General features: G+C 45.1%; 1 protein-coding gene across 1 annotated transcript; it reads left to right on the top strand.

The window, feature by feature from the left end:
• Positions 1 to 3,473: 3,473 nt before the first annotated feature.
• olfml3b (olfactomedin-like 3b) lies at positions 3,474 to 8,972 on the top strand. The gene is made up of 3 exons (XM_038696429.1): positions 3,474 to 3,701; positions 4,584 to 4,869; positions 6,269 to 8,972. Exons 1-3 carry the CDS (start codon positions 3,603 to 3,605, stop codon positions 7,051 to 7,053), a joined length of 1,170 nt encoding a protein of 389 aa, XP_038552357.1. The 5' UTR covers positions 3,474 to 3,602; the 3' UTR covers positions 7,054 to 8,972.
• Positions 8,973 to 9,467: the final 495 nt, after the last annotated feature.

Here is a 9,467-nt window from a genome sequence, read left to right as displayed (position 1 = left end):
GTCGGCCGGACCACCGGCGGGGCTAAAGCCGGTCCGTCCGCCAACAGAACACGGGGAGCAGGGGTCGGCCGGACCACCGGCGGGGCTGAAGCCGGTCCGTCCGCCAACAGAACACGGGGAGCAGGGGTCGGCCGGACCACCGGCGGGGCTGAAGCCGGTCCGTCCGCCAACAGAACACGGGGAGCAGGGGTCGGCCGGACCACCGGCGGGGCTGAAGCCGGTCCGTCCGCCAACAGAACACGGGGAGCAGGGGTCGGCCGGACCACCGGCGGGGCTGAAGCCGGTCCGTCCGCCAACAGAACACGGGGAGCAGGGGTCGGCCGGACCACCGGCGGGGCTGAAGCCGGTCCGTCCGCCAACAGAACACGGGGAGCAGGGGTCGGCCGGACCACCGGCGGGGCTGAAGCCGGTCCGTCCGCCAACAGAACACGGGGAGCAGGGGTCGGCCGGACCACCGGCGGGGCTGAAGCCGGTCCGTCCGCCAACAGAACACGGGGAGCAGGGGTCGGCCGGACCACCGGCGGGGCTGAAGCCGGTCCGTCCGCCAACAGAACACGGGAGCAGGGGTCGGCCGGACCACCGGCGGGGCTGAAGCCGGTCCGTCCGCCAACAGAGCAAGGGGACTAGTGGCCCTAAGGGGCAAGGGATCGGGGGGGCCAGGCTGGAGGCTGGCGGCGCTAGCAGGTTGGGGATCAGGGAGAGGCTGGGGGCTAGCGGCGCTAGCAGGCTGAGGGACTGGGCCAGGCTGGGGGCTAGCGGCGCTAGCAGGCTGAGGGACTGGGCCAGGCTGGGGGCTAGCGGCGCTAGCAGGCTGAGGGACTGGGCCAGGCTGGGGGCTAGCGGCGCTAGCAGGCTGAGGGACTGGGCCAGGCTGGGGGCTAGCGGCGCTAGCAGGCTGAGGGACTGGGCCAGGCTGGGGGCTAACTGGCTGGGGATCTAGGGAGAGTGGTGCAAATTGGCGGGAGCCGCGATGGTCACGTCTCCTCCGAAGGCCACCACGGCCCCCAGAGAAGATGGCCAGGCGGGTTCCCTCGAACTGAAGGCGGGGGTCAAGCGTGGTGTCGGGCGAACATGGGGGACAGGCAGGCCGGGGATCTGGACCAAATTGGGGGCTCGCCGCTTGGGGATCAGGAGGGATAGGTGTGAACGGCAGAGGGCTGGAGTCAACAAAATGTCTGGCCCACTTAGGCAGCCGACGCCGCAGCCATGGCCTTACAGCTATCTCCCAGTGAGCCTGAACGTGGGCAGCTTGGCGAGACTCGAGGTCGGATGCCAACTGCCACGTAGACCACAGCTCTGCCAAGACATCCAAGAACATGTCCCTCTCCGCTTTAGAGTCTGCTGGGTCCATGGGTGGCTTGATCGTTCTGTTACGGGGTGTGGTGTGGACAGAGAGGACCCAAATGCAGCGTTCAGAGGGAAGGAGGTTTATTGGGGGAAAAAAGGGTGAGAGGGACTGGAGTGGAGGGAGAGTAGGACGTCGGGGAAGTACTGGCACGGGGAACCAAGGAGAACGGGGGCCAGGGAGCCGGGGAACACGGGCCAAGGAAGCGAGGAGAGGCAGGGGAACAGGGAGGACGCCGAGAGGAGGTCCGAAGGGGAGGTCCGAAGGGGAGTGGGCCAGTGGATGAGCCCAGCCGAGCGGAGGACGAGGGTGAGTGTACCTGGGAGGGAAACAAACAGAGAGACTAGGTTAGGGGGAGACAAAGACAAGGCACAGGGTAAGTTTGAAAAAACAAGAAACGAGGAAGCCTGAACACAGGAGTGGCACCAGGTATGGAGCAACGACGATCAAGCAAGGATGGTGTGGAGAACCGGGGTTGAAATACAGGCTGGGATGAGGTTGATTACTGGCAGGTGTGGCAGGCTGACGAGGTGGATGATGGGTTGCAGGTGCAGGTAGTTGGCTGGGCTCAGGAGCAGAGGGAGAGAGAGCACACGGGGGAGAAAACACAGAGAGGCGGGCAGAGAACAGGAAACCGAGGGAAAAAGCAGAAAAACTGATAAAAAGTAGAAAAAACCAGGACACTCACCGTCAGCCGGGCTGCCACCACAACACATGCTGTCAGTGGTGATAGTGCAGATGGGCCGTGTGTAGGCAGACATGCTGCACTAGTCCTGAAAATATGAAAATGCAATGTCCATTTTCCATTTCTTCATACAGGCGCGAAAATACTGTTTTGGTTTGCAAAATCAATATACCATTTCAGATGCACAGGTTGCAATTCACATAAGAGAGAGCATGAATGAAAGACAGACTGTACTAGTTAAAGCAAATGTTCATATTTAAAAACTTCTTACATCAAAAATGGGTCTCCACCAGAAATTATGTCATGTAGTTTGAAAAAATAAATGACTCACAAACCTGTAAAATTCAAAAGGACAGTAAGAGCATTATGCTATTAATCATAGCATGAACACAGTTTTAGAACTAAATAGTAGTGATGTCATTACTGACCTTTGTATAGCAAGGTGGTCTTATAATTGTGAGACCCAATACAGTATTCACACTATTTCCCCAGTAATTCACCACTAGCCACCCTAACTACTGTTTTGTTATGATATACATAAGCCTATTATTACTACTCTTCCTGTGCACAGGGACAGCTGAAAAACACAGCAGACGCTGCTGTAACGTAACCAGAAAACACACAACTAATGAATGGAATTCTGAAAGAAACTTCTTACATAAGTTTCATATATTATTGTGATTATAAATAGATTTTTTCCAGTCCACCACTTTGTCTAATACATTTTACGTAATTTACGTAAGGGCTCATAGTTTGTTACATCAGACGGATAATCGAGGTTATTCACTGCTGTTGTATTTTGGTGTAACAGCATTGTTATATATATAATAACAGGAATGACTTATATTTAGTTTGATTCCAGATTTATTATAGATGGTTTTAGAGGTAAGAACCAGGGGGAGAGTTCAAAACATACTTCACTTGAACTTCACCCCTTTGCGTGTTTAGTGAGCGGTTAAGGATGTTAAGATGCTCCACAGAAAAATGTATAGCTGTGAAACCTTTGAATGACATGTGATACTTCCTGTTTCTTGTGATATGGGGTTGTGTTTTTGGACACAATTTGTAAAGATTCATTTCATATGTACCGTTTTTACAATTGTTAATTTTTGAGGTTTCATTTCATATGAATTGCCTGTTAATTAAAATCCATGGTCTTCCCTTTAATTCAGGAGTACAGTACTGTGCCTCACTGGTCTTGAGTCCCACTCACATTACACTTCCTCCTACGTAACTTGTGGTCCTGTGCCACATTAATACCCTGCGTTAAAAAAAACCCAAAACCTTCCTACCCCTTCAAAGCCATACATACATTTAAACATCAGACTATATTTTTGTGGGAGAGGGGGTTCAATTTGTCAATCAGGTAAAAGCTAAAGTAACAATAAAAACCACTGTCTTGTGTCTCTTAGAGACGGTACGCTTCCATCTACACCAGATGTTTTTGGCTCCTCCCAAACAGCTTAGTAAAACATTCCAGCCCACCTCTGGGAATCTGCTGGCTCGTCCATACTCTCTCACTGAACTCCAGTCAAACTTTTACAGGACCTAAAGAGACTGAGCTGACCCAAAATGAGAGGACTTGTTGTCTTGGTTACTTTGGCCTGCTTTGCCACCGCTCAGCACCAAGCACTGATTGACTACTTGGAGCGGAGGCTGCTTGCTATTGAGGTAAGACTTCCTTTACCTCCCTGCCGAGCCCTGTGCTCCAGAGTCCCTCTGGAAGGAAACTTCCAGGGACAGGGCAAAAGCAATGGAATACAGATGTGGACAAATCCTGAGGAAAATGCTGGAAATACGTCTCTCTGAAATGTATAGGGATTATGAGCTTGTCGTCTGGGTAAAGCAACTGAGATTAAAATGCAGTTAAAAAGTGAGATTTTAAAAAATGACACAATGCATATAAAACTTTTAACTAACGTGTGCCACCTTCAAGAGAATTTCCTGCCTGTGTGGAAACTTATTCTTGTGATGGATAAATGGCTCCCCGTTCATTCAGTTATTCTATTTTAATACTGTGGTTTGTGTGTTAAATATAAAACATTTTCATATTAGGTTTATAGTCGTTTATTAAACAAAACTCCCTTAAAACATTGTCCATCCACATCCCTCGGTTTCTGTGCTGCTCTGTAACATAGTGTCAGACTTTACTGATCACCTGTATGGTAAATCCCTTTTTATTTTTCTCCTCCACAGCAAGGTCAGAGGTCAGGTTCTATTACAGAGTGAGCTAGCAGGATTTAATGTTTTGCTAAAAGACATTTGAGCAGGGTGGATACTTGCCACGTATGGGCTAAACCTGGTTGTTTGTTTGAGGATGAGTTTCCTACTTATTATGCCCTTCTGTCCCAGTGTATTTACTTAGCTGTAAAAGAACAGAAAACTATGGCCTTTTCAGAGCTTTTTAGGAATGCATTTATAGCTCCTGTAAAACAAATATCTTTGTATTGCCCAAATAGGTGGCATGAAAAAAAGTGTGAACATGTATGTTTGTGTAAAACTGCAGATATAAATAAAGAAACTACTAATCTTTGTCCCCTTCTTTTAAAACAGGACCGGATCTCTCTGTGGCATGAACAGACCGCCCGCTATGCCTCAGAGCTGCGGGAGCTGAAGCAACAAATGGTTTCCCAGCTGGAGAACCTGGATAAAGAGAAAGAGGCATTGAGAATGAATCTGGACAGCGTGGGTACCCGGGTGGACCGGGTTGAGCGTGAGCTGGACTACCTGGAGACTCAGAATGGAGCCCAGCCATGTGTTGATGTGGATGACAAACTGATAGAGCAGGAAGTGACGCTGGTAAAGGAGAAGCAGAAGGCCAAGTATTCAAAACTATCAGGTGAGATGTGGTGTGCTTCAATTGCATTAGATTAGTAAGACAACACGCTTATGAAAATGAACACTGTATTTTACAATGCGTTAGTCCGGCTCTTAATACTTTCGGACTCCCCAACCTGTCTGTGTCTCTTAGCTTCAGGTCCGTTTGTTTCTAATGAAGACATAATTCCTTAAAAAACACTCGCAAATAAATTCGTAGTTTGACTTTTAGAAAATGCTAAGCGATGTCCTAAAACAGATGGGCACTGTAGATTTTAGCAAATGTGGCTCAAACAGGAGAAAAAAGTGCATTTTTCAGGGACTATTTTAACTAGCGGATTGATACACATTTGGTGCTCCAGTTGGTATTTAGGGCAGCAGGTCAGCCTATGTGAGATTGATTTAATGTAAACTACAGTGCCCCTGAAAAAAGGACAAAATAAATCAATTAGTGGAGAAACATAACAAATGCAGATATTTCCATAAATGGCACAAGCGGTCAGTAAATGTTTTGACGAGTGTCATAATAATGTATATCACATGCTATGGCCTTCACAATCAACACATTTCAACACAATTTAGGGGGGGACTGACATTGCTGGCCTTTTATTTAATTTGTCAGCTAAATACTATGAACAAATGTAGCAAAAAAAGCTTTACTTTTCATCATCGTCCAACTTTTCTTAGAGCTGTAGTCTTCAGACTTGAAGAATTAACTTACAAACATGGGGATCCTCAAGTACTTGACTTGACCTTGTCACCACATGACTTAAAGTAGAGTAGTTTAACAGTTTGGGACATGCACTTATTTGTTTTCATGCAAAGAGCTAGATGAGAAGATCGATATCACTTTCAGGTCTGTTAGTAAAATATGAATCTGGAACCAGCAGCAGGTTAGCTTAGCTTAGCATAAAGACTGGGAACAAGAATAAAAAGCTAGCCTGGCTCTGTGCAAAGGTAACAGGTTCCACCTACCAGCACCTCTAAACTTGCTAATTAACATTTTATTTTTCTTGTGTTTAATCTGTACTCGAAAATCAACTGGTTGTAGTTCAATATGCTATACAACTTGTTGGCTGGGAGCAGTGACCTTCCTGGAGTCTCTCGTGTCTTTTTGGCAACCTCACAGTGACGACAAGAAGCTAGGCTAACCGTCTCTTGTCTGGCATGAACAGCCAGATATGGGAGTGGTATTGATCTTATTGTCTAACTCTTGATGGAAAGCGAATAAATGTATTTTGTAAAATACTGAGTTATTCCTTTAAAAACAGTTCTAAAATATTTCAACACATTCTCATCTCAGTGCGTCAATTACCGACGCTTTGTCACCCTTTCGTCAGTATTTAACACCTTGACAACGGGCTGTATATTTACATGACATCAACATGTAAACATTGTTAGCATGTCACTCTCATTTTCAGACTGCAGCGACATGATCTCCAGCATAAAAGCCATGAAGATCTTGAAGCGAGTTGGAGGGCCAAAGGGCATGTGGACCAAAGACACCAGCAGCGGCTCTGGGAAGGTCTATATTTTTAACGGGACAAATGAAGACACTGTCCATGAGTTTTCTTCTGTGCAAGACTTCACCCGCTCGCTGGGCATGTCACTGTCCAACAACCTGAAGCTGCCGTCGGCCTGGAGGGGAACAGGACACGTTGTCTACAACAGTAACGTGTACTATATAAATCAGGTTGAAGAGATAATGGTGGTTAAATATGACATGAAGAACAACTCTATGACAGACACCGCAGTGTTTCCAGTGCAGGACCATGTCTCGGTGTACGGCCTGACCCCCGAGACAGTGATGGACCTGGCTGTGGACGAGGAAGGCCTGTGGGCCATTTATGCCACACGGCAGAACGAGAGGCACATCTCTTTGGCTAAAATGGACACCAACTCGCTGGACATCGAGCAAATGTGGGACACAAACTGTCCGAGAGAGAACGCAGAGGCAGCGTTCATAATCTGTGGCACTTTATATGTCGTGTACAACACCCAGCAGCCGGGTCGCTCTCGTGTCCAGTGTGTGTTTGATGTCAATGACATGGTGACCAACGAAGACGCGCCACTGATTTACTTTCCAAAGCGTTACGGAGCCCACTCCAGTCTGAAGTACAACCCACAGGAGCAGCTGCTCTATGCCTGGGATGATGGCTACCAGATCCTGTACAAGCTTGTCATGAAAAAGAAACTAGAAATTTGAGCTAAATAATGCACTGCACCATCCTCCCACAACTTCCACAAACACAAACCCAATATCAGTACTATACCAGTGTTTTAGCTCCTTAACTACAAATCATGTGCACTTTATATCCCTGCAGACCATTTCTAATGCTTGCTGTAGATTGTGTAATTTGTCACTGGTTCTCCTATGGCATAAAAATTAACAAGCAGACTCCTGACACTCACTTTAACTGTGTAATCCAGTGACCCTCAGGTCTTTCTTTCTTTTTTTCAGTTTCATTGCTGTGATGTGGTGTATCAGTTTAAGGCCAGGCTTATTTGAAAAGTTACATACTACACATTGAACGAGGAACTTGATTTTCCTACCATACGGAAATGAATGGACAACAACGGGGGTAGGAGAAATACATTAAAAAATTGCAAACACTCCAACATACGATGTAAAATAGACAGCAGTGACATTAAGTATTGATTATTTGTAGTAAATTGGCTGAACATACAATATCACTGGTAAGTCTGAATCTCCAAAAGCCTAAAAAGGAGGAAAAGTGCTGAATTATATCTGTATACTTTTACACACTTTCAGATGTCAATGTTAGGTAAATTTCTAATTTTGTAAAGGTATTATATGTTCTCTTTATCTGAGGCACAGTTTCTCATTGCTGACAAACACGTTTCTAATCTGACTGCACTGCACTTCTGCACGTCATTTCTGTGTCTACTGGCACATCAACTTATTGTCCTGACCTGTGATCTCCTGTGCTACTTCCTGCTTCTAAAGGTGTGACTTGCTTCTTTTTGTTTATGCTACAAATATAGATACATCATGACAACATGTTTTTAAATCAGCATAATTTACCAGACCACGCTACATGTCGTTTTGCTGTCTGAGCACGTAATTCGTAACGTAATCTTGGTAACATTGCATAACAGAGCGCATGAAAGCACTCTTGTTTGTTGTTCAGTTTAATTCAACCTTAGGTCTCCCTCCTCCCCGTTCACGTGTGCCCTCCTGCACTCATTCACCCCCGGGGGAAGCCCCTGAGTTTAGGAAACAGGGATTTATAGGGAATCAAAGATAAAGTAACAGCATGTGTAGCATCTATAATAACTCTGTCTGAACGCAGGCTTTAGTGTTGGTGAACTAGTCAGTATTTAACATTTATTATATTATATAAAAGGCTATGCTTAGTTCAGAAGATAACATTAAGTAATTTCTTCTTTATTTATGCCTCAAATTTCATTACAAATTTCTAGTTTACAGATTGACAAAAAACTAACAATCTCATAATCAAAATATCTGTAGTGTTATACACTTATAATGCAACCACAACAATGTTGGCACTATGGCAGGCGACCTCAGAGCTGCAATGAATATAACTTGGATATTAGGACGCGTGAGAAACAGCTAGCTGGCTAGCACTGTTATATTTCTGTTTATGCATTATGTGCACGTTTCCCACAAGTCCAGCACCTAATCATTTTGTGGTGGTAAACTTTTCACTAAATGAAATCACCAAAATTAACAAAGAACACCACTATTTGAATTATGCCGCTCATATAATGCAATTGTTTATTAATTTATATCTGAACATATCTATTTCTTAATGTTTGCTTATATGCTTATTACCCCACAATCTTCTATTCCTCTTCCTGAAAATAAATGTCAACTCAACACCTGTTAACTCAAGGAGTCTTTTTCTATGTACAGGACTTCCAGATACAAATATATTAAAGCCACTATGTGTACAATATAAACATTATAGAGTTTGGCGCCCCCAAGTGTTATTATTGAAAACCACACTGACAATGCACATCATTGCTTTCTTTGTGATTCTTCCTTCCACTGTACATCTTTCACACTTGTTTCTTGAAGGTGAACTGTACTGACTGACGTCTATCTATGGCGCGACTAATAAAAACTCATTTAGTTGGAAATCTTTTGGTTGATTGGTTGTATTTTGTTGGAGCTGAGTTTTTGCTTCAACTGTTCTGTGGTGCTTTTCCCCCCCACTTGCAGGTCATTAAGCTATTAAATGAGTGTGAGAAATCATGCCATCCAGAGCTGAACCTCATACCCCAAATTCATTATTTACTTTTAATACATACTTGAACATTTTCATCTTGCAATCAATTAAATCGTAACTTTTGTCTAAACCTTCTATAATTTGAACACCTAAGTTGTTATTTTTTTTTTCCTTCACATAATTTGACTCTCACACGCTACATTTCAAATGACACATATTAAGCTGTTACTTCTAGAGGCTTTAACACAGGAGAAAATTAGGCCATCTATTTTAAAAGCTAACCAGGTTAACAAAGCCATCCCTCAAACTCATGAATGGAGTCTGACGAGGCACCGGCTGGAGAAAGGGCCTGGCCAAAGATTAATGAAGTGTAACAGTAATTGAATTTAACAATGTGAGACAGCAT

Source organism: Micropterus salmoides, unplaced genomic scaffold (genome assembly GCF_014851395.1).
Source record: "Micropterus salmoides isolate LMB-PRFRI ecotype aquatic unplaced genomic scaffold, ASM1485139v1 Ms_hic_scaffold_4, whole genome shotgun sequence".
Classification (NCBI taxonomy): Eukaryota; Metazoa; Chordata; class Actinopteri; order Centrarchiformes; family Centrarchidae; genus Micropterus; species Micropterus salmoides.
The sequence above is the reverse complement of the archived record's forward strand: the minus strand, read 5'-3'. Positions and strand labels throughout refer to the sequence as shown.

What these genes read in the sequence shown, in the direction of transcription:
- olfml3b (XM_038696429.1), top strand. Translation starts at nt 3,603, where the DNA reads ATGAGAGGACTTGTTGTCTTGGTTACTTTGGCCTGCTTTGCCACCGCT. An exon ending in GGAGGCTGCTTGCTATTGAG is followed by an intron (nt 3,702 to 4,583) that starts GTAAGACTTCCT and finishes CTTTTAAAACAG; the next exon opens with GACCGGATCTCTCTGTGGCA. An exon ending in CAAGTATTCAAAACTATCAG is followed by an intron (nt 4,870 to 6,268) that starts GTGAGATGTGGT and finishes TCTCATTTTCAG; the next exon opens with ACTGCAGCGACATGATCTCC.